This window comes from Delphinus delphis, chromosome X, assembly GCF_949987515.2.
Source record: "Delphinus delphis chromosome X, mDelDel1.2, whole genome shotgun sequence".
NCBI classification, from domain to species: Eukaryota; Metazoa; Chordata; class Mammalia; order Artiodactyla; family Delphinidae; genus Delphinus; species Delphinus delphis.
In genome coordinates, this window is record NC_082704.1 from 26,644,630 (window position 1) to 26,669,316 (window position 24,687).

Here is a 24,687-nt window from a genome sequence, read left to right on the forward strand (position 1 = left end):
TCTGGCCATTTGCTCTTTATTATTATTTTACCAAATAGCAGTCAGACGTCACCATCCATCTTAGTGTAGTCAACTTTCATTATCCGAGTCTCAGGGATTCAGACTTCTCCTTCCACCCTCCTCTCTGATGCCACACTGGTCTAGGCCAGGCAGCCCCCATGGGACTGCCGGCAAGGCAAACGGTCCTTGTCTCTGACCAATTGATGCGGCGAAAGAAGGCAAGGCTGAAAAAGCTGGCTGGCTTTGGAGACCCGAGGCTAATCTGTACTCAGATAATCAAGCCCTTTGCCCCTGGGACATGTAGCCTCCAATTTTTCTGGTGACTAGAGAAATGTTATTTTTAAATTTCAGGGTTACGCTCTGCTTTATGAAGTGTGAATGAATTGAAGAAAAAAACCACAACCAACCGCTTGCCATCTTTCCTCTCACTCCCGCATTCCCCCTTCTTTACAATGTGTCGACGCTGTTGCCGCGAAATCGTCAATGTTGTGATTTCAAGGAGACAGATAATAGCTTGCAGAAGGCCTCTGCTTTGGGAACAGATTTCTTTTTCTCTGTTGAGAGGCATCAGTTTTTCCTAATGACATAATGCCTGGGTATAGCCAAACTCAGGAATGCCTTGTAATAAAAGCCATTTTTAGAAAACTTTCCTGCTGCCGCCACCCCCGAAGTTATCATTAGAGCGTCAGCTGCCACCTCCTATGAATCGGCCAACAAATTAGCATAGCGGGGCAGCAAGTCACTGTCTCGCCTGACTTCCTGCCCATCAATACACCCGAGATATGTCTGTGATGAGAGGTCCCTCATCATCTTTGACAGAAATCTGGCCCAAGGGTAGAGCTGTGTGGATTGTGGGAGGTGGAGTTGTAGCCTCTTTGACCCGTCATGAGCATTAAAAAAAAAAGTGTTTATCCTCTCCAGCAGTCAGGGCGTTTTGATGGAAACTAGCTTCTGTCATGATGAGAAAACCTGAAAGGGTGCCTAGTCTGCAAGAAAATTGGAGCCTAGAGAGAAGCGTCATCAGGCACTGATGTCTGGAAGCGCCTAGTCACCTCAGAACAGCAGGCCCCATAGATACCTTCTGAACGTGGATTCCATAAGTCACTAGGCAGCTTTCAGGCTTGTGGCTTGCTTTGCTAAGGACAGATAGGGGCGAAGAGTCCTCAGCAATCTCAGGGCATCACACAAAATGACCTCTGGCTGCATTGTGGGTCGGGAGTGGCAATCCCGTTGGGCTCTGCTCTCGACTTAGCTCTGGGCCCTTGCTTGGAGCTCGGGCAGCCTTGGCCTCAAGGTCAGAAACTTCCCGTGCTACGAAGCAGCAGTCCTCAACCATGCTGTTTTGGCTGTGAAGGGGTTCTGGGTCCTTTCTTACATTAGTCCAGTGTTTCACTTTGAAAAACTAAATTTGAGTGGGTTCCGGGTTAGCCCTATAACAGCATCACTCAGCACTCATCCCCTTGCGTTCCCCCAGGCTTTTTTGAGTGGGAAAGACGGGTGGCTCACAGCTAGCGTGCCTGAACTGGGCATGTGCACGGGAGGGGGCGTGCATGTGAACGCTGTGTGTTACATGTGTCGTGATGGGGGAAGGGTGGGGAGTTGCTGCTATAAAATATATACACAGGTTTGCTGAGCCTGCCTGCCACTGGAGCAACTGTGTCAAACTGGGTCTTCGGACAAGCCGTGCATATGAAGCTGCATCATCAGAGAGCCGGGCTTGGCTGGTAGGAGGAATGGGTGCTGGCCTTTCAATTCTGAATTTGACTCTAGCCTCACAGCCTCGGCCACCCCAGCCAATTGTCATGGGAACTGGATTGGAAGAAGGGAAGAAGCCTCTTGCCCAAGTGCAGAAGAGCCCCCAGTCATCCTGCAGCTCCCCACTAGGGACTTTCATGGCAGGAAATGAGAGTCGTGAGGTCTAGCCTTCCCCTGGGCTTCTGGGTGGCTCTGAAAACCCTTATTTCAGCTTGAGGGGCAAGAGAAGGGAGGGAAAGGTCTTGTTGCGTGCTCCTTTCCACCTATGCTCTGAGAGCTCTCAAGGTTGTAGATTTTAATGCTTAAAATTGCTGTGTGGTTCAGATTGAATGTTGTTCTTTGAATGCTTCAAATCATGGCCAGGGACCAGGGACTAGGCCCAGTTACTCGACTCGGCTCAGTCAGTTGGCTGCCTATGAGGTCTTGGGTTTGGCCCCCGCAAAGGCATTTGGGCCCAGTGAGAGCGCATGGGTGACCGGGAGGGTCACAGGGAGACCCATAGGCACAAGCCTGTCTCCTCCTGAGGCAGCAGTGCCATTTCCATTGTTGGCACATACTTTTGTGGGCATCACCACCAAGGGTTGACTTGAGAGAATCAGACAATTCTCGGTCACTGGTAGGAGCCTAGAATGGAGGCCAGCATAACCGGCAGAACGACTGGGAAATACTGTCCGCCTGGGAGGAAACCACACCCATTCGGGATATTACCAGATGAGGGATAAACGGTGGTCCTGACACTCTATTTCACGAGGCTTAGGGGGATGGTCATCTAACCTCCCTAGCAGAATGGGTGTCGTGGAACCAGAATACAATAATCATGCCAGTTGGATCATCAAACACTTTAAAATGTACCGAGAGGAATTTAAGGTACATATGAGGCTGCAAGGGTAGTGAGTCTGGGAACAGACTCCCGGGAGGAGGCTGAGACTGGGGCATCCGAGGTCTCTTGGGCGAGAGAGGGTAACACGGAGTCCCCTTAGGAACTTGTCCAGGTTTCAGCAGCTGCGCCGTCTTGCATCTCCCCTCTCCTCCCTGGGCCCACACATACAGAGTGTCAGCCCTGGAGGTGGGGTTGGTTGGAGGGTTTACCTTTTCCCTGCTCTGCTCGACTCTATTCTGGTTTTCAGAGCCATCAGTGTCTCAAGAGCAGCATGGTTAAAGCTGAGCTGACTTCCAGCCCTGGGTGGTTGGGAGAGGCTGGCGGCTACAGCGCGGTGTCCTCACTGCTCCCTGGGAAGATCTGGGCACGGGGCTTAGGGACCTGGGCAACTCGGTTAACTTTTCTCTGCACCAGTTTTCCAAATCACGAATGGGGTTTATACTAACCGCCCTGTAAGCCTGTTGTAGAATCGAATGAAATCTGCCTGGGAGCACTTGGAAATGATATCCTTGCATGTACTTATCAGGACAGACTTTGACGCCAGTTGCAAAGGAGTGTGTGTGAGGCCTCAGGAGCGCTCTGGAGCTGCCGTGGCAGGGGCTGTGTGTCTTAGAGCAGGGAGGGATAAAATGACAGCAGTTTAAGGAGGAGGGAAAGTAAGTGACCCTGGCATTCTAACTAACAATGTTTTCTGGAGAGAAAAATAACAGTCCCAAGGGAATACTGACATTTTTTTTTTTTTTTTAATTCCTTTATTCTCGTCTTGGATTTTGTTTTCTTTTTTTTGCTCTTAAGCCCAGAGAAGTACTTCCCACTTCACATGCCCTCCTCCTCCATCACTTTCAGCCGAGAGCCCAGGATGCGTGAGAATGATGCAACATCTCCTCCCTCGGTCTCGCCCTCTGCTATGGCTGCCCCTTCGTGTGACTGAAGCTTTGGGCTGTCTGCAGGAGGGGCAGCCTTTTCCTTGAGAGTGTTTGGGGGTGGATTTGAGGCTCCCGATGTGTCTTGGGTCTCTGAGGGGGAATGAGTTGTGTCCAGATGACCCCCCCCCCCCCGCAAAGCCAGCTGGCAGAGGTCACAGACGCTCTGGCACTTAGGCAGAGTTTTCAGGATTTCATTGCCCCCCATCCCATGCACTATATGTCGCACGCCCAGTGATCCTCGTGATCGGTCCCCTACTAGGACTGATGAAACATTTCCCACCTCCACCCATCACCCACCTTCCATATCCATAACCTCATCTTTCCCTCTGTCCTCTGTCCGCACTTCGGGGACAGTCATTGAAGTGGGAACACCTGAGAGGATCATTGGAGAGCAGCTGAGAGGCGGTGAAGGGGGAGCTGCTTCAGCTGGATAGCCAAGCACCTCGGGGGGTTAGCAGGTGTCCTGGGGCTGAGCTCCTGACTAACGCCTGTGTTCCTCCACTCTGAAGAACATTCTTGGGGTGCAGAGTTAGAGGAGAATGGAAAGGAAGGATTGGCTGTGAGATCAGATTTCAACTGCCTCTTACAATCTGGCCTTGCATGGCCAGTTCACCCCCAGGGTTTAGAGTGTTCCCCTCATCTGCTGCTCGAACCCCGCAAAAGGGAGTGGTAGACCAGCAGGGGTGGGCTTTGAAGTCAGAGAGACCTGGATTCCGCCCCTAGCTCTGCCTCTTACTGCGGTGTGGCTGCTGGCAAGTCATTTAGCCCTTCCGGACTTCAGTTTCCTCTTCTATAAAATGGGGATAATAAGAATACCTACATCCTAGTGTTGTAAAGATTCAGTGAGATAATACAACGTAGAGCACCTGGTATGTGGGAAACAGAGCTGCTGCTAATATCAGGTCCATAGCTCCCAATCCCGTTAGTACGATTGCTACTACCTACTCTGTGAAGCCTGCTTTGACTTCCCACGGAATTAGCTTCTCCTTCCTCTGAGTTCCTCCAGCCCTCAAGCCTCTGTTCATAGTCTGGACCTTGACTGTATTATCACTGTTGGTGCGTCTTTCCCCTACCACACTGTGCACTCGCCAGGGGGAGGCTCTGAGCTTTTTCGACGTTGTATTCTTCTTAATGCCTGGCACATAGTAGGAGCTCAGTAAATATTTGTAGACTGGATGAGTGAGCAAGTGGGTCAGAATATCTGAGATTGAAGCCTGTTTCTCCAAGCAGGCTAAGAAAGCTTGTTCCAGTGGACTTTTTCCTTCTCTGTGTAAAGCCCTTTTGGCTAAAACTCCACCCAGGATCACCTGGTTTGTAAACAGTATTTATTCAGTGCTTCCATTTGGCCGGTGGTGACTCAGACTTATAACCTGGCCGGCTCCCTGTGGAATGGGGTGCAGTGCCGGTGTCCCAGGTCCCACGCTACCAGATGGGGGTGGCTGCCTCTCCTCCAGGCCTCGCTCCTTGTTACCCCCCTCCCCTGCAAGCATTTGTACTTTTCTTTCCTCTGCTATTCCTGTGGTCGTGCCACTGCCATTCAAGGAGTATTTATTAAGCACCTACTGTGTGCAGGGCACCAGACCATACACTTGAGCCCTTGGGCATATTCTGTCTTATGTGATTTGGGGTATGTAATTCAGTCTTCCCCAACCAGAGTGTAAGCTCCCCGAGGGCGAGAGAGTGTGTCTTCTACTCCTTTTGCTTCCCTTACAGCCCCTGACACAGAACCCCGCACAGGGATGGGCATGTGGGTAAATGCTTGGGGACTTGACTTCTAGGCTCAAGAGCTCAATGCGAGCTCTTGCTCTGGGGAAGGAGTGTCCATGTCAGTCAGCAGTGTGGTCTCTGTATGTGCCTATTCTCGGCGCTGTCACACGCCGGGAAGGGGGGGCAGTGATCCCAGCCCCTTGGTTCTCCTTTAGTCTCTCTCCACACATAGCCCCCCTCATCCCACTCACCTGCGCTCCAAAGGCTCTTCCCCTCGGCAACTGTGAAGACTGACCAGCTGGCTGATCTGTGTATCTGCTTATTATCCTGCTTACTTACTGTCTCTGTTCCCTACGCACTTGGCCGTGTCCTCGTTACCTTCGATTGTGAATTTCTGAACAGCAGGAGCTTGGACTAGGCCTGTTCTCCCTACACAGCTCGGGAGCTTAAGAAAGGTCTCTTGATAATGGCGACAGCGAGGGACACTGCAGCTGGAGCGCCGAGGCCCCGGCGATGACCAGCAGCTGAACTGGGGGTCGCTCAGTGCCTTTCCCGGAGTTCAGAGCTTTTGTCTGCCTCCCGTTCCAGGCCCACCTGCCGTTTGCTGTCATTGGCAGCACAGAAGAACTGAAGATAGGGAACAAGATGGTGAAGGCGCGGCAGTATCCCTGGGGCACGGTGCAGGGTGAGTGAATCTCCAGGAGGGGGGCTGCGCTCAGGGATCCCCTTCTGTCTGTCTCTTTGCTTGTCCTCAGCCCCTGTGTGACCAGTCCCTAGCTTGTCCCCAGTCTCTACTCATTCAGCTTGGGCCTCAAACATCCGTAGGTGTTGCCAGCAGGCAAACTCTGGCTCCATACCTGGATTCTCTGCGGTGAGCAGGCTCTCTTTGTCTGTAATGGAGAAAGCATTCTTAAAACAAAAATAAATGTACTTGGAGTAAGGTAGCAAGGAGTGTGTGAGAAAGCATGTGTACTCGCCTGAGTGTACCAGGAGACCGACAACAGTGTCCACAGCAGCATTGTTCATAATAGCAAATAATTAGAAACGAGCCAGATAGCCATTAAAAATAGATTGGGAGAATTGTGGAATGTTCAAATAATGCAATATTATTCAGCAACGAAAATGGATGGACTTTAGTTACATCTACAGCAATGCATCTCAGAAACATAATGTTGAGCTGAGTAAATCATAGAAGAAGACAGGCCGTATGACTCCATTTATACGGATTCCAAAAGTAGATAAAACCAGACTTTAGGAATTCATGCATATGTGGTAAAACTATAAAGAAAAACAAAGGAAGGATAAATCCCTAACTCAGGCTAGTGGTTAAGTCTTGTTGCAGGGAAGGAGAGGCATGAGATCAGGGACTCAAAGGGACTTCTAGGGCCCTGGTAACGTTTCACCTGGGCCATGGATACATCGGTGTTCTTTTTTTTTTTTTTAAACCTTTAAATTGTATATTTCAAGCACTTTTTTGTATGTATGATTATTTTGCAAATTAAAAACAGACGTATTGCCTGCGGGCTCAGGAAATTTCCTTTTGTGGTCTGCCTGACACACATTATGTGGTACTAGTCAGTTCAGTGGATAAGGCCCAGGACATCGCCATGGGTGTACGAGGTGTCTGGTCCTCCGAGTCTCCAGCCATACGCTGGGTGGCAGATGGCAGGGGCACCGTGTGAGAGGGTGGCTGGTTTACTGTAAACTCATTCCGGCCACTGAGCAAACAACCAGAAGCTGATGGGAAGTTGTCCACATCACATCAAAGGCTGGCAGGCTCTGGGGCACGCCAGACACCCTCCGGCGATAGCTGGCTTTTCTGCAGGTAAGGACAACGCTGGTCATCAGAACCATGCTAGGTTTTGGTCTTCTCTACCATTTGGGTCTGGGGATGCTCCTCCCAGAACATTTGCAAATGCTTTCTGGACCAACAGTCCCACCCTGGGAGTGAATTTTGGAGTCTGAGAGACAGGAACCTGAGGTGAAATGAGGAGAAGCTAGCAGACGTGGTCCCAGTGACATACTCCGATTCAGACCACCCCACACCCAACCAACAAAGGGGGTTTTCCAAGTGTTTCTTGTAAGTCGGAGTTCGTGGTTCTGTTTGAGTGAGAGAAGCCATGCATTGTCTGGGCCTTGCAGGGCCTTAGAGTCACTCCTTGTGACTGGCCATCAGGGACCACTCTCCAGGGATGGAGGAGGAGATTGTCCTGAGGAGTTGCCTGACTTAACGCTGATATGTTCTGTGACAGCGAGGGGCTTTCTCCCAGAGGCAGTGTGTCTTAGGCAAAGGGGTTATGTGAGCTGATTTGGGCTTTGGAAAGATTGCTCTGATGACCGCAATGCAATCTGCTGCAACCCTGCCCCACCCTGTCATCCTCGTGTCCCTCCCTGTCCCCACGACCTTCTCCCAGACCCGTGAGACAGAATCTGGGGTGACTGTGCCTGTTCATCATCTCAGATGCTACTCTTTTGAGGAGGGGGCTTGTTCACTCAGGCTGGAAAGTGGGGCCCACTCTGTCCTGGTCATCATTGCTGCCATCAGGCCATTATCCACCCTCTGAAAACACCTCCTTTGAAGCTTCTGCCATACAGATGGGCCACACCTGTGGTCCACATCCCTCCTTGTCACTGTCATCTATTGATGTCCTAGTTCTTCTCCCTTATCCTTTGGACTTTGGCACCTGGTCATAGCCTTTGTCTCTCCTTTAGAGGACCTGGATTGCAATCCTAACCCTGCGACTTCTAGTTGTGTAACCTTGCCTGACCTCATTGAGATCTTGCAAGGATGAGTCCCTTATCTGCCTGATTAATTCCTAGCCTTCCTTCAAGAGTCATCTTAGGGGTCGGTCATCTCTTTGTTGAAGCCTTTACTCTCCCTGGAGTTCTCAGGCCCCCGGGCTTTTCTGGGCTTTTGTTGCACCTTGGCTACATACCTCCATGTTGGTAATTTTTGCATTGTATTATGTTCTTCCACTAAACTGGAAGCTCCTACGGGCAAGACTCCATGTTTTTGAATTTCCAGTGCCTCACATGATCCTGGGAACAGAAATTTTGCAAGTATTTATCAGATGGATGGTTGAATGTGCATTTGCCATCGTCCTAAAAGTGGTGCAGAGCAAACATTTCTGTGAATGTCTGGTGGGTGAATTTGGGTTGAGGTGCTAATGAATGTCTTCTTAGATATTTTTATGGTATTGCAGTTTTCCATTAGTGTCATTCTTGTAACTTTTCATTTGCCTTTTTAGTAGAAAAGCCAATTAGGAGGCAAAATTGCGAGCTCTATATACACAGACTGAAAGGCGATGTCACTGTTAGACATTTCCCGTCTCATTTTGTCCATTTCTGCTTCTTGTGACCTTCCTTTCCAATACCCCAACTGCTGCTATGCAGTTGAAAATGAAGCCCACTGCGACTTTGTGAAGCTGCGGGAGATGCTGATCCGGGTCAACATGGAGGACCTCCGGGAGCAGACCCACAGCCGGCACTATGAGCTGTACCGCCGCTGCAAGCTGGAGGAGATGGGCTTTAAGGACACCGACCCCGACAGCAAACCCTTCAGGTACCTCTCCCACCAGCCCGGCCCAGCTCAGCTCAGCGCACACGATGCGGGGCGGGGCGGGGGTGCGGTGGGGAAGCCTCGCCCTGGAGAATTCACAAGGGAGGTGAGACACGGGTGCCCAGACCTGGAGCCACAGGGCTAAGTCGCTCGCCACTTCCACTTGCCCGTCCCTTCTCTGCCTCGGCACACCTGCCAGGGGGAGCTGTGGCAGGACGGGCTCGGTAAGCATTGCTGTCCTGCTTATAAGGGTGGGGGCAGGGAGGAGGCCAGGGGATGGGCGAGGCCGATTGTCTCGCCGCCACAAGCATTCACACGGCAGCTGCGAGCCCTGAACCCGGGCCTTGTTCCGCCACGTGGCAGTTTGTGTCTGGCCACTGCCCTACTTTCTACATCAGGCTCCTTCTGCTCTGTCGGGTTTCCAGTCTGTTCTTCAGCCCCCTCCCTGTTATCAAAACCAGATGGGACCAGGCAGCAGTCATTGCACAAGTGTTGATGAACTTCCGGCTTTTCAGTCGCTGTCCTTAGTGTTTGTGTTCAAGGGCAAGTTTTGTTTTGACCACAGGATGTTAATAATCATTGACATTTCAAATCAGAACCAAGATGCTTTCAGAGAAGAGGAATGTTTTTGAAAACATTGCTTCAAATGCTTTCAAATAACTATGCTGATGGGAGCTATATGTTTAAGTGTTTGATCTAGATGCATGGTGTGTGACGTAAGCCCCACATTGTAAATTACCATGTGGTGTCCTTTATTGGAGCTCAGGTCCCCTTTCAGGAGCTGTCAGGCCTCGATAAGCAAGTTAGGGGGATGCTTGTGGGATAAGATGGCCTTCAAATGGCCTCTGAGATCCCACAGTACTTGTTCACAGCAGAAAGCCCACCTGGGGGCAAAGCATAGCCATTCCTTTGGGGATGCCTGGTTCTGGAGGGGCGAGTGAATGCCCCTTTCATGGACAGGGGCTGCCGGAGCCCCTGGAGTTGGAGGAAAACATGCTGGTCTCTCTGGTGGGCGTTGCCTTTGCTTTCTCCCTCCTTCCCTTCCGACAGCTTTAACTGCACCTGCGGGGGAAGAGGTGTCGTCTAGTCCCCTCCCCTCCTAGGTCGCCTCCAGCCTGACTACCTCTGTTTCCCGCGTCTTTGCCCTCTGCACGTTTTCTCTGCTGGCTCCTTTCCATGTTGCAGGCAGACATTCTCATCCTAAAGAAACTCTCCCTCACCCTGCTCCTCGTCACCAGCCTCCGCCCTGTCAAGGAGTTTGGCTGTGATGGGAAGGGGAAAGAATTGTTCCGTGTTTACTGGCTTCCGCCTCCACTGCACCACTGAATGCAGACGCCTCTCTCCAAGGTCAGCAGTCACATACTCACGGCCAATTCCACTGTGGCCTCTGAGTCCCATCTCTTTTTAATCTCAACATAGCATTTGATACTCGTCCCCTCTGCCTCCTCCCCGAAATTCTCTCCGCCGTTCGCTTTTCTAGCACTGGTCTGGCCGGTTTCAGTCCTCTCGCGCGCGCTGCTACTCCTTCAAAGCCTCATCGACAGGTTCATTTTGTTCAGCTTCTGCCTTTCCCCGTTCTTTCTGATGGCCTCTGCTCCTTTCACTCTCTATGTTCTTTGCAGCTGGTTCTTTCTACTCTCACAGCCCTAATTACCACCTAGAAATAGATTACTCCCAAGCTAACATCTTACTTTTGAGCTCCAAACCCGGTGATCCCACTGCTTACTGGATATTTTCACTTGGCTGTCCCATAGAGGATGTACCTGAAACCCAAGCTGTCTCAAATTTAATTCATCTCCTTAAACGTACTCCTTCTCCAGTGTTCCCTGTCATAGTACATAGCACCACCATCCACCTGGTTGCCCAAGTCGAAAAACCAGAATCATCTTTGACTCCTCCCAAGTCCTGGGAGTTCTGCTTCCCTCGCTTGTCTCCCATTCCCACATTCCTTCCCAGCCCTTGACGTTAATTAAGATCCTGTCATTTCTTACTTGGATTGTCGGAAAGTCCGTCCTTCACACGATGCCCAGAGTGGTCTTTCCCATTTTCAAAACGTATCAAGTCAGCCCTGCTTAAAACATCTAAGTCTTAACATGGCATCCAATGCCTGCTCTCTCCTGCCACACTCAGGAGCCTCGTCGCCCACTACTCCAGCCAGGTGTGCCGTTCCTTCTCCACATGTGCCCTTCCACAGGCTGCCCTCTTCGGAGCACACATCCTCTTCATGTTCACCAGGCTAACTCCTATTTCTTTAAAACTAAGTCCAGGCCGGGGGCAGGGAGACTTAACCCAGGCATCTCTCACTAGACTGTGAGTTCCTTGGCAGGCACAGTGGCTGTTGGCTCTAGATATTGAGTGACTAGCATAGTATCACTTATTTCTGTGTCCAGCACATGGTGGAGTCTCATCAAGTGTTTGTTGAAATCGTTCATCAATGTGATCAGTTTCAGAGCCAGGACCTGGCAGCATAGTGCAGGTGGAAGGACCTAGATTATGAGACGAAACCCAGCTTCCGGTCTCAGCTCTCCCTCTAACTAGCTGTGTGATCTTGAGCGAGTCACCTCACTTCTCTGGGCCTCTCTCTTTATCTGTAAATCAGGGAATAGAAGCAGATGTTCTAAGTCACTCCCAGTTCCAGATATCTCTCGGGTTCACCGGGGTGGCCCCATAACCCCGCAGCACCCTGTGACCCTGCTGTCACGTGCCAGTCCAGGTGCCCACAGCTCTGTGCTTCTGCTTTTGCACGTCCCACAGAATTGAGGAAGAGAGGGTGGGAGAACCCAGGGAGGATCACTGGGGCCAGTTTTCAGTGAGCAGGAGCCATTCCAAAGGCAGGGGAATTAACCTGACCATGTTCGCAGCTTACAGGAGACGTATGAGGCCAAAAGGAATGAGTTCCTAGGGGAGCTCCAGAAAAAAGAAGAGGAGATGAGACAGATGTTCGTCCAGAGAGTCAAAGAGAAAGAAGCTGAACTTAAAGAGGCAGAAAAAGAGGTAAATGTGAGCCTGCGTGCCAGGTGGGAAGGAAAAGGAGGCTGAACTTGGGCAAGACAGGGGTTCCTGCCCCAAGAGAGCAGCTGGGGGAGTCTTGCAGCCTCCGGGCAGGAATGGGGCGCAGCATCTGTCGCCGTGCCTTGGCTGGCACAGAGGAGGCTGTGAGATCTGTGTCTTCTCCATCCCTCATTCCCCAAGGCCGGGATGTTTTCTCGTTCTCTGTTACTTAGTTCACTAGAGCCGCACTGTCCCATAAGGTAGCTGCTAGCCCATGTAGCTATTTAAATTTAAATGAATTGAAATTAAGTACAGTTTAAAACTCAGTTTATAAGTTGCATTAGCCACATTTCAAATGCTCAACCCTCATGCCACAGAAAGTTCTATTGGGCAGCGCCACTCAAGAGTCAAGACCTGACCTAGCCCCTCGAGGTCAGGGGCGGGCTGATATTCCCCCCCCTTTCTGGGAGTTCGGAGCCCAGTAGGGACAGTTGATCACTTTCTTCGCAGTCCTGCTCCATCCTGCTTGCCCTGAGGGCCATGGGGAAAGATGGTCCCAGGGAGTCCTAGGTACCTTGCTGAATCCTAAACCAGTGACAGCTGCTGCATTTCCCCATCCACTTGAATATTCTATTCCATTTCATGCTAGCATTAAAGAAACATTGGTGCGGCTCTAGCAAGTTTTTAAACTAAGGCTTGATGGTCTGTCTGGAGTTTTCATTACTTAAGCCGTGACTAATAGAGTAGAGTGCATTTAGCCCTCTAACCATTGCCCTGCCTCCGAGGTCCCACTACCGATTCCCCTACTGCTGCCAGATTAATTGGCCTCAGGCACAGTTTTGGTCACGTCAGCAACTGCTTCAGCTCTCTGGGCCTCGAAACCCATAAAGAAAGGAAGCACTTAATTACTTCCCAAGCCTCTTCCTCTTTTAATCTGCTGTCCGGTGTTATTGCCAAAGCCCATGGCAAGAGAATTGACTTCATTTCAGTTTCACTTTTCAGAAGAATAATATCACCCAGTACTTTTAGGAAGACAGGTGAGGGGATCTCAACGATAAAGAAAATGAGTGAAAGGCCAGTGAACAAAAGCCAGACGAAAGCAACTGATCAGCAGAGCTTCCACCACCAGCCTGCCCCAAGTGACTAGCAAAAGCTGGTTTACACAGCAGGTCTGTCATCCACCACCCCTTACTCAGAGACAGTCCCAGATACCTGTAGGACACGTGACCTCCTTCACAATGTACTGTGAGTACTGCAGAACCCTCCATTCCCTCCTGAATCCTCAAAAGAAAGTGAAATGATGCTTGGGCTGCTCTTACTATTCAGGGTAGTTTATCACATTCTAGTTTGTTACCACCTACACCCCTAGCGCTCTGATCCACTTATCACAGTGGCATGCCAGAATATTCTTGCTCTTCTCTTTTGGGTCTCTGGCTCTATTCAGGGCTAGTTAAGCCTCCCCTTGATCAAAGCTGAGGTTTCCGCAATCATCCCATTTTCTAAAATTCTTTTATCTCCTTCCATGTCCAAGAACAAGTCTTGTCTTTGACCAGCTTCGGCACTGCTGAAATTTTCTCTGCAACTCCCCATGATCTCCCTGATTGGAGGGAATAAGAAAAGGCAGGGACCCCTTTCATATTGAGAGAGATGTCATTATATAATCATCTAAAGAATGAGTTGAAGGACTTCCCTGGTGGCGCAGTGGTTAAGAGTCCGCCTGCCGATGCAGGGCAGGGGACACGGGTTCCATCCTTGGTCCGGGAAGATCCCACATGCCACAGAGTAACTAAGCCCGTGTGCCACAACTACTGAGCCTGCGCTCTACAGCCCACGAGCCACAACTACTGAGCCCACGCACCTAGAGCCCGTGCTCTGCAACAAGAGAAGCCACCGCAAGGAGAAGCCCACGTACTGCAGGGAAGAATAGCCCGCGCTCGCTGCAACTAGAGAAAGCCTGCACGCAGCAAGGAAGACCCAGTGCAGCCAAAAATAAATAAATAAATAAATAAAAAGAATGAGTTGACCTTGGGCAAATTCCTTAACTTCTCATACCTTCTATTTCCTTATAAAATTCAGACAATAACAGAATCTACCTCATAGGGTTGTTGTGATGATTAAATGAGTTAATACATATAAAGTGCTTATAAAAGTCAGTGCCTGGCCTATAATAAGCACTCAGTAAATGTTCTATATTATCACTGATGTTATTTTTATCCACATGTAGTAACTCTCGGGACTCTTTTAAATAAAATGCTTGATTAAGCAGAATGCACGGTTCCCTGACCATATTCCGCAGCAGAAACACAGAGGTAAGATGGCAGAAGGGAACTATCCAGAACATGGTGCCCTTTGGCGCTATCATAGCCGTCCCTGGCAGAAATGGCCCGTCAGGTCCCAGGGTCCTGAGGGTCGCAAGCCTGCCCATCCCCCCCCCCCCGGGCTCAGCTGGGATCTGCTCACAGGGGGTCTCCCCAAACTCCCTGTGCTTCCCTGCCAGCTGCATGAGAAGTTTGACCGTCTGAAGAAACTACACCAGGACGAGAAGAAGAAGCTGGAGGATAAGAAGAAATCCCTGGATGATGAAGTGAACGCTTTCAAACAGAGAAAGACGGCAGCCGAGCTGCTCCAGTCCCAGGGCTCCCAGGCTGGAGGCTCACAGACTCTGAAAAGAGACAAAGAGAAGAAGAAGTAAGTAGTGGGCTGCTCTGGGGCGAGGGCCTCTCTCCCCTCCTGCTCATCCCCTCAGGGCGGTGACCGAGGCCAGCTGTGGGCTGATCTCGGTGTCCCCACCGGACCTTCGGATTCCCTGAGTTTGGGGAGCTGAGAGTAGGGGAGGGCGGTGTGTGGCCCCAGAGGCCCAGCCCCTCTGCTCGGCCCGCTTGGGAAAACCCTGCAAACTCAAGGTAGGAGGAGAGGGAGGGAAAGGGGGAGGAAAAGCAAAAGGAATGTGAGACAGGAGAAAGAAGAAGGGAGGAAACAACGAGAAGCTGCAAAGTTACAGGAAAGAGAACAGGAAGAAGCGCAGAGAGAGGGTAGCAGGAGCCTCCGGGCACCCTCTTTCCCCCGGGAGGCTGGAGCCGATCCAGCTCACAGGCCTCTGCTCGCTTGTCCTAGATCTAAGGTGGTTCACCTCTCCATGCCTGGAGACCCCCCCTCGCCCCCCCGCTCAGTTCTCACGGCTGCGGCCAACAGGGTTCAAGTGCTGCCGCTGAAGGCTGCAACCTGGTCCTGATTTCTCACCCCTTCCCGTCCCTCCCTCTTGGCTGCTTTGTTGTTCCCAGCCTGGGGTACCGGGGACTTGGTGGGGAACCCTCAGATGCTAGTATCCTCCGCGGGCACCATCCTCCACGCCGGGGATGACTGTACAATCCATCTGTCTCCCCTGGCGTTTGGTGAGGCAGGATAGCATGAGCTCTTGGTTACCATGTGGGTCAGTATCCCTGACCCAAGCCCAGGCCTTGCTTGCTGAAGTTATCCATCCCTTATCCCAGAACCAGAGAAGAGAAAAGCATTTCCGACGGGACCTGTACAACACCAGGAAAACATCCGGTGGTCCCTTGCGCTCTAGTTGTTTGTGCAGTGTGACTGGAGGAGCCCTCATTTGCAGTGTCAAGCAGTGTCCTTACTAAAGCGGCCCGAGGATCTGAAACATGTCCCTGGTCATTGCCTTCTGTTCTTAGCCACTTGTTGCTGGACTCAACTATTGGATATTTGCCAGAAGGCGGAAGCATCCTTTCTTCTGTGCCTGGCTTATCACTTAAGGATAAAACAGTATAACATTTCACCAACAATAAAATACAACAGTAAAATAGCTTATATTTAAAGGCACTCAGTTTTGCCATCTGAATATTCTTTTTTCAAAAGTGTAATTTGGGTATTTTCACCAATTAGTCCAGAGATTTTTTGTTACTGAATCTCACACTCTATGTCAAAGTCACAGACTAACTTTTTGTGGTATTACCTGATAGATAAAGTTCAGGTAGCCCGAAAAAAACCTCTTTGGGCGCACTGTATATTAACTGACTTGTGTTAGTTGCGCCGGCAGGAATGGATTCCTATTTTTAAGATCAGAAAAGTCTAAATTTGTCTTCCGGCCTTCCGTAGTCCTGTGGTGTTTGTTAACTCAGTCCCTGGGGCAGTTTCATGGCCTGCTGGCAGGAATTAGGAGATTCATTTGTTGGGACCCCACTGACACTCAACTATAAATAGTCCCTATTGAGCTGTTCAGTGGAAGTTCCTCCCAGACCAGGCTTTCTCCTCGTTGCCCTCAATTAACTGACTGCCACCCCACCCCCAGGCAGAGGACCCCAATAAGGGGTCCTCTTCTGTATTTCCAGATATATAAGTGGCCCCAGGTGTGGGCTTCTTATGTAATTCCCTGAACAGTTGGCTAACCTCTGGAAGACCCATCATTAGACCTGTGTCACCCTTGTCCCGTGGTGATGATGGGGGGGCAGGGGTTGAGGGCAGAAGTAGGGGTAGAAGCATTTCTTCTTGAGAGATGGTGATCGGATCTAATAGAGTCACATACTGAGAACTTCCTTTGGCTGCCCTTAAAGAGGTTAAGAAAGAGTACCGGTGTTTCGGGGGTCCCTACCAGCACACCCTCCCTTCTTCCCCTCCCCACTCCTCCTAATCTCCTCTGACCTCTAACTCTTCATTGTTCGTGTCAGCATAATATTATGTTTGATTCATAATATTTGATTTCTCCCCAAGCTCACTCCACCTTCATCAGCTTTTACTGTTTTACAGTTAACTCTGCTGTTTGCTGCATGCTGCATGAGACCCAGGGTCCCGGTAAGCTTCATTAACTCTAAATAGAACTGCCAGTGGCTTCTAGAACACGTCTCCCCGAATCCCACCCCCTGCCCAACACACGTATCTAATATCAAAGAAGCTGCTTCATTGTTCTAGCTGGTATTCTCTTGTGACTTATATTATGAAAAAATAGGCTGGTGTGATTTCAGGTATACATGTGGGAATGTTTGCCTTCCTGATTACAAGTGGGGTGTTTTCAGACTTTTGCTGCTAGAACAGCTAGGTAGCATAGGTAGATCCTGTGATCAATATTTGAAGTTTCAATTTTGGCCATTTTTTTTCTAAAGGCGCCTTCATCATTACTTTCAAAATTAACTAAACTGCTGTGACGAGGGGAACTGTTGAGTTCACAAGCCCTGTTCTGCAACGTCACGGTCAGCCTTGGCGCCCAGGTTTGGGAATGTTTTGAGCCAACGGAAACTTGCTTCTCTGTTTCCCTCTGGTGGCTGTTTCTTACCTGAGGGGTTCAAGTTCTCTAATTTCGTTTGGCCCCCAAAACTATAATAAAAGTGGAAGAAAATGAAGGTTCTCAGATATTATAGAATATTTAATTCTACAAGTACCAGCTTCATGAACACCTTTGATAAGTAGGTAAGCAGGTAACCGTTGGTAAGATGGATTCCTCAGGGCTAGGTGTTGTGTCTGCAGGAGTGAATAAAGCAGCCCCTGGCATCACATAGTTTATACGTTGGTTATAGCGATGATTAAGTTGCCTCTATCTTTTTAACTAGACTCAGGTAGTGAGTGGGGAGGAACATAAATATTTTAAATCTAACATAATTAGGCTTATTACCATTGTTAAACTTTACCTTAGAAACTTTCAAGCAGGAACGAAAGAAGAGAGAGGACAGTACAATGCAGCCCCATGTACCCACAACACAGCCCCCAAACAACTGTCAGCATACGCCAATCCTGTCTTATCTATTGCTCCAAACCGGCTGGATTACTGCAAAGCGAAACCCATATCATTTCATTTGTAAATACTTCAGCATGCATCTCTAAGAGCTCATGACTCTTAAAAAAAAAAAAAAATAACGACAACACCACCATTATCACACCCCCAAAATGAACAATTCGTTCACATAAAATTTCTAGTCAGTGTTCAGAATACCCCGGCTGTCTCATAAATGCCTTTTACATTTGCTTTGTTTGGGTCAGGGACTATAAAATATTGAGAAGACTTCTCCCCACTCACCCATGGAACTTATGATTTAAATGGAGAGCCTGCTGTTAGTCAGCGAACTAATCGCTGCAGCTACTGCCCTGGGGACTTTGGGCAGCTGGCAAAACATCCTACTTTCAGGCAAATCCCGAAGAGGAAGTCCATAGAGGCTTCTGAAACATAAGGCCCGTGAAATTGGGCCAAAGGAAACAACCCGAAAAGAACAATGAAATGATTTATTGTCTGGCTTAAAAGCAAGTCTCGGCGCCCTGGTAGTTGACTTGAATGAAACAGCAGGTTTCCACCTAGGAAGACTCACAACTCCGAGAGTGTCTGTCCATGGCTGCAGTCCCAGTGCCCAGCACAGAGGCCGGCACTCAGTTCATGTGTATTTTCTTTGCCCCCCCCCCATTTTCAATGAGGACAACAGGAAAGTTGCGTCCTGTTCAGTTAGATTTCAGTTAATGAAACCCAAATTAACGCTCTTTGACACACTTTGGTTCAGCCTTCCCAGAGTAAATCATTGGTAATGGCCATTACTAAAATGAGTCCTGGCAAAACTATAATTAAAGCCATACTTTCCAAGTGAGAGGCAATTGGCAAACAGTGGGAACAGCCAACCCCGACCCTGAGTAGGTTGGCTTTTCCTGGCATGCTCCTCGCCAGCACACCACAAAAGCCGTTCCAAACCAAATAGGGGAAGGAGGCCTTGGCTCCCTGGGGTCTGAAAGCAGCAAAGGCAACCCGTCCATCCCCCAAAGCCCTCATTTCAGGGGTGGATCACAAAGGCCACCCCTCATTAACTAGAGTGCAGGCAGAGTGAGGCTTACTGTTCCTTGCTGGTTTTGAAATGGCCTGAGGCACTGCTGGCAGCTGTCTGCAGTTGCAAGAGAAATCCTTCCTCTGTGACCCGCACACAGTTGCAGGTGCTATGTCTCAGTGGTTGCTGGCCCCTTGACCCTTGGTTGGGGGTGCCCAGTGCATGGACGGTACACACATATCAAAATATTTCAGCCTTCCCGTGCAGCCCAGGACGTAGGCTGTTGCAGTGTTCTATAGGTTTCTCTTGCCCTAAGGAAGTAGACAAAGAAGAAAAATAGAGCTGAGCAGTTGTATTACATTTTCACACTCTTCAAAGTGTTTTTCCGTATGGTACCTCATTTCCACATTACAGCAGTCCCGTGAGGTAGAGGAGAAAGGGCTGACCTTCAGTTGACAAGATGAACAAATGGAGGAGTGGGGAATTTAAGAGACTTGCCAATGCTCACATAGCGAGGAACAAGAATGCAAAACGCCTAGTTCCTGGTATACACTGCCACTCACGTGAGTGTGTGTGTGTGGGTGTGTAGGCGTGGATGTATTCACTCCGAGGAAGTGACTGTACAAACATACTCAGCATATGCTTTTAACTGTCCCTCCCCAGTATCTTTATTTAATGAGATAAATGTGTTCAGGTAAAAAATAACCAGGGGCTTAGATCCACAGGCAAGGAGTTCTCAGGGACACTGTGGCGTGAAGGAAAGAGTCTTGATCAAACAGCCAAGGGATTCAGGTGCTGCGCCTCTTGGTTGTGACTTTCTCTGTGACCTCAGGCAAGTCTGTTGGCCTCACCGTGTTTCTCAGCCTCCTCATATGTCAAACTTGCGTCACAAGGATGAAGTTTAAATGGGAGAAAGTTCAAAGTGCAGTGTGAACACAAACCAATAATGGATTTCCGTAGTTCAGGTTTTTAGGTGACTGTGGTCAGACCCTAGTGCAGAGCCCAGTTACTGCCCCCAGACACGTCTCGAACAGATCTTGCCCCAGGGGTACCAGGTAGTGGACTGGGACTCCCCGAAGGTGAAACCTCTACCTCCTCTGCTTTCCCTATGGGGCGAGGCACTCAGTGGCTGAGAGCCTGGCGCGCTGTGCCGTGGCCTGAGGCCACCTGGAGATTTGCTAAAGGTATTCCTCTACAAGGTGTCTGGGTGGGGGGCACTAGTGAGGACCTAGGAATTAAGAAGAGAGAAGTATTCTTGTGGCTGTTGATAATTGTTTTGCTAGCTAATGCCACTGTGGTCGCCACTCAGAGGTGTGTGGGTGAATGAGAGAGAAAGCATGTTCCCAGAAGCCAGTGCAATAAGGACTTAAGACCATCTAACACAGCTATATTCTAATTTATCCATTAGTCATCAAGACATTTTCTTCTAACCTTTTTTTTTTTTTGACATTAATCCATCCATTCATTAACCCAACTTCTGTTTTCATTTTCAGTTTGGGCTTCCTGTAGACGCCCTTTTCCTGTGCAACAGAGCTGGGCTTCCCTGTCTCTAATTCCCCCTTAACACATCTGTGGGCACAGAACCCGTGCCCTCCCCTTTCTTCCTGCCAAGGTTTATAGAAGCCGGAGAGTCTGAGGACGGCGTCTGGCCTCTGGTCAAGAAGCCATCAGTCACGTGGTTCAAAGATGCATCCTGCATTCCAGTGCCCCTCCCAGCGCCCCCAGCCGGCCACTCCCCACTCCATCTTTGCTGGACTGTAACATGTTCAGGGGTCCCACCTGCTCTTCTATACCACCAGCTTCCCTGGTCCAACTCTGGCTGCTGCTTGTTCCCCTGAGGTATTTGCATCCACCATGGCTGGGTGAGCACCAGTCGGCACGGCTTTCCCCATGAGTCCGCAGTCACTTGGCTTCCCCAACCATCCCTCAGCCCCCAACAGAAGAGCCGCAGCCTCTTCTCAGAGGGTTCCAGAAGGAGAATCCTTTGGTGCCTTCTCCTCCTGGCCTGTCAGCCCAGCCCTCTCCAGTTTTGATTCACTCAAAATAATTGCACTCAAGCTGTGTTAAAAACCTGGAACGAGTTTACTTACAGCCAGCCCTTCCCAGACAACACGACTGCTGAAGAAAGCATGAATTTCCCCTCTCTGTTATTCTGAGTACCCCACAGATGCAGAAGGCAGAATAAACCTGAATATTAGTACCAACCTAGTGTCTTAGGGAATTGTTACGAGGTGTCTCAGCATCTCCTCTGTAATTTCCCTTAGGACGCCACACCATCCCAATAAGGCAGGGCCAGTAGCAGGTATAACCATCCCCTGTCACAAACTGCTAAACTGAGTGGTCAAAGAATCAGTGTTTTCAGTTTTGCTCTGATGAATCTTCCAGTCTGTTTGGTGAATGTGATGATGAGTTTCAATCTGTATTTTGCGCGTGCCCCACAATAAGAAGAGGTGAGACTATCAGTTGGAGAGGAGAAAAGAGGTGTGCCTTGGAAGGTCCCTAACTTTGTCTCCAGTCTAAGGATTTGGTATTTTAAAAATCTTCCAGCCCTGATTTGTATGATGGGGCCCATCCGATAGTGGCTTTGGGAGCCCCTTTGAAGTTGAGAGCCCTCCATTGTCAGGGCCATGAGGCACAGTGGCCTTTGGTGTTTGGCCAGTGAGAGAGTGAGAGCTGGAGTGACCTGGCAACGATCTGTGGCTAACACGCCGTTTCTCTGCCCTTCCTTTGCAGTAATCCATGGCTGTGTACTGAATAGTATTCCCCGCTACAGCTGGACTGGACTCCATTTAGCCTTTTAAGCCAAGGTTCCTATTGTAACTGACAGCTTTCCTTTGGAGCGCCAGGCAGCTGGGTCCCCTGCCCCTGCCATGTACTTCCACTTCAAGCCTCACCTCTTCTTTTGATTTCTGCCTCACAGTCCCACTGGCACTGACCATGACCTTCTTTTTTATTTTTGAGGGTTTTTTTTTTTTTTGGTCACTTTCTTTCAAAACACACAAACAAGGCTATGTGAAATTTTCAGGCCTTTTTGAAGTATTGAGAATGGGAAGGGGAGTTCTCTCTTCAATAATAGATAATGACAGGAAGCAAAAAGCAGAAAAAAACGAAAAGCAAACAAATGCACACACTTTATCTTTTCTTGTTGGCAAAGCAAGAGTGCAGTTTTGACATGTATTGTTTGGTGAGTCACTGATTGGTGAGTGGCCAGAAGCAAGTATGAAGGTGGTGCTGCGAAAGCATAAGCTAGTTTCTTGAGAAAATCCAAGTCACACCGTGGAGCATTTTCGGAGACCCTGTGCTCGGAGATTTAAAAAACAAAAAAGCTTGGGTACTCAGCCAGTAGCTCAGGGAGATGCTAAGCTAGGGCTGTCAGGTCTTGGGAAAGGCTGCTTATTTGTAGCTTTGATGTTTCTGTGACCAGTTTCACGGCTGCTTCCCAAGAATCCCAAACATAAACAACGAATCGGTCTCCATCCGCTGTAATTATTTGCATTACAAATCGGAGGCTCCCTCATTTGCATTTGTTTACAGATTAACTGCTTGAGGCGTGAGGAGCTCTGAAAACTTCAAAAGGTATTAGAGCCACCCAGCCTTTGAGAGACCTTCAGAGACTAGGCAGGAATTTCGTATGAGGGGAGACATTTTGGTCCAGAAGACAGATAGGACCCACTTTCTTGTAAGAGGAAATTGAGGCCCCGAGAAATGAAGGGACTTGCCAGACGCCCCAGTCCTGTTTCATGGCAGAAGCCAGGCTAAATGCAGTGTGTCCTGAGTCCCGAGCCATTTTATAGATGGACTCAATGTGTTCATGTATGTTCCTAGAGACAAGTCTTTTGATGTTCCAGAGAAAATGAATAGTTAGTATTAGAGGGCCTTTGAGGTTTTTATCCCATAAGAAAATATTCGAGGATGGGGTGGGTAGGGACACGCAAAGCAGAGGGCTCTAGGCCAGCACTGAGCACTTCCGCTGACGATAAGAGTCACAGGCACCTGTTAGCTGCTCAGCTTTCCTGGGAGTCTGGAATGGGGCGTGCGGACGGATGTTTAACAGGTGCCCTAGATGATCCTTGTCATCAAGGAAGTTTGGTAAACAAAAATCTACCCTGTGAGTGAACACGAGACCTTTAGGAAGTCAACCAAGGCTATTAAAAGAATTAAAATGCTTATTTTATTGGGTAGCTTGTCTCACTGTAGACAGAAAGGTTTTCTTCCTTCTTCAGTGAAAAGACTTTTTAAGTGGTACAGTTATTACTATTTTAAAAAATACCCTAAGTACTCTGTTTACTTCTGGTGAAACAAAACCAGTCGTTAGAAATGGTCTGTGTCTGGCTCCACGCCCACCCCAGCCGAGACTGGGATAGAACGGTTTTCTTGAAAAATCCCCATGTGTACACACACACACCCCTCATGTCTCTTAAGCCAGAAGTTTGCTTTTCCTAGCTGCAGTACAGATCACTTTTTTGTTGTTTATGTTTTTTGTTTTAATTATTTGGCATTCACATGTGGCTGTTAATATGTGCTCTCTCTCTCTCTCTTTTTGTTTTAATTAAAACAAGAAGCTTTTAACTGGTGTGTGGTGTTCTTAAAACCTCAGCACATTTCCCTGTGGTGATGGCCCATCAGCGACCCCATTTCTCACCTGTCTTCTCCAAGTATGCTCTGTGCTGCCTCACACTGCCTACTTCCCTCACCCTGTCTTATTCTGAATATCCTTTTTCTTTAGCTAATTTCATGTTTTCTTTCTTTCTCTCTCCCTCTCCAGCTTTTTTTAATCTTGTCTTCAGCAGCTGCACTAAGTCTAAAGGAGAAGACTGCCATTGTAGAAGAGTTAGGGTTCCATATTGTCTCAAATCAGAAACCAACCAATTCCCTCTCCCTCCAAAGTGCGTGCGCATACACACACACACACACACACACCACACAGCAAGTGTTCATTGTGTCCCTGTGTCCAGGCAAGACGCTCTCTCCCGACTTACGTGGTATTTTAAATGGAAGTGTCTTGTCCTAACCTAACAAGGCATGCAAAGAACCATCCGAGCTGGAGAATGGACCAAATGTAGCCTCAGAGAGACAACTGCAGGACGACTCACCCAAGTGTAAGTGACTGAGGCAGGAGACCTCAGCTGTGGGTGTGGAAGTACTGTTCACAAGTTTTCGTTTGAGTTTTCTGTTTTTCTTTTTAAACACCAATTCTCTGGTTCAATGGGTTGACTGTCTACAGCCACTATTAAACATTTCTGAATATGGATGAGAAAGTCGAGCAACATTCATGTCTTCTTCAGCATTCACAGACCTTCTGCAGACCCCCCAGCAAGTGGGGGAAGTGGATCTACTAACTCTCAGGTGGAGAAGGGAGAGTCGGGGGAGTTTAAGCTTAGTGAGAGCAAAATGACTCCGTTCAACCTTCCAAGGCCAGTTGGGGTTTTGAGAGAAGTTTCTGCTCAACTTGGGATCTGGAGGGAGAGCTTTGATGTTGATAAATCTGCCTTGAATTCATTGGTTTAACTTGCATCAAAATACCATGTGAGTGTGCTCATTCCCATATATCCCTACAACCATTGCCATTCCACTGTTCTGTGTCTCTTGAGAGAGCCTCTTTGCATGTTTTCCAGAGTCTGTTTTTCCTTTCTTCTCCTTTGTTCTTTTTGCTCAGAGATGTGACCAGTCATTGGCCCTCTGGGGCTTTCATTCGCCAGGAGAAACATCCCGAAACCAGCATTGTTTAGCTTGATACCTTTCTAATGTCCATGTCAATTTTCAATAAAATTCAAAGAAATGCTCAACGGCTGTGTGATCATTAGGTGATGGGCCCACCGCGGTTTGCCTTAGGAGGAGTGGGTGGCTTCCTTTCAAAGGGGGTGACCGAGGAGCTCAGGGAGGCACCATCAGCCAGTTTGCAACCTTCCTGGGTAGGCTGCTGGGCCTACTCCCCCCACCTGGGCTTGAAATTTCCATGGGGTGAGGTGGAGATGAGCAGGAAGTCCTTTACTTTTCCTGCATTAGCATGGACTTAACTGATGCGTTGAGCTCATTATCTTCCAGGATAATAAATAGATGGAGAAAGTGGAGTTGCCAAACCCTACAGAATAAGATTCGGGTGAGTTTTAATTCCAGAAGGAAAAGAAC

The 24,687-nt window shown here is 49.1% G+C and overlaps 1 protein-coding gene across 6 annotated transcripts in view; it reads left to right on the top strand.

Moving 5' to 3' along the window:
- The window catches only part of SEPTIN6 (septin 6), a 66,727-nt gene extending 42,389 nt beyond the window's left edge, over window positions 1-24,338 (top strand). Inside the window, exons 6-11 of one of the 6 annotated variants that reach the window (XM_060002806.1) lie at window positions 5,857-5,953; window positions 8,662-8,830; window positions 11,689-11,821; window positions 14,316-14,506; window positions 16,571-16,615; window positions 20,052-20,772. In XM_060002806.1, the coding sequence (XP_059858789.1) occupies window positions 5,857-5,953; window positions 8,662-8,830; window positions 11,689-11,821; window positions 14,316-14,506; window positions 16,571-16,574 (594 nt within the window). In that variant the 3' untranslated portion in view covers window positions 16,575-16,615; window positions 20,052-20,772. Of the gene's footprint in view, window positions 1-5,856; window positions 5,954-8,661; window positions 8,831-11,688; window positions 11,822-14,315; window positions 14,507-15,309; window positions 15,535-16,570; window positions 16,616-20,051; window positions 20,773-21,291; window positions 22,050-23,323 lie in introns of those variants that run through there. The other 5 variants (XM_060002805.1, XM_060002804.1, XM_060002803.1 and 2 more) reach the window with 5 other exon arrangements.
- Window positions 24,339-24,687: the final 349 nt, after the last annotated feature.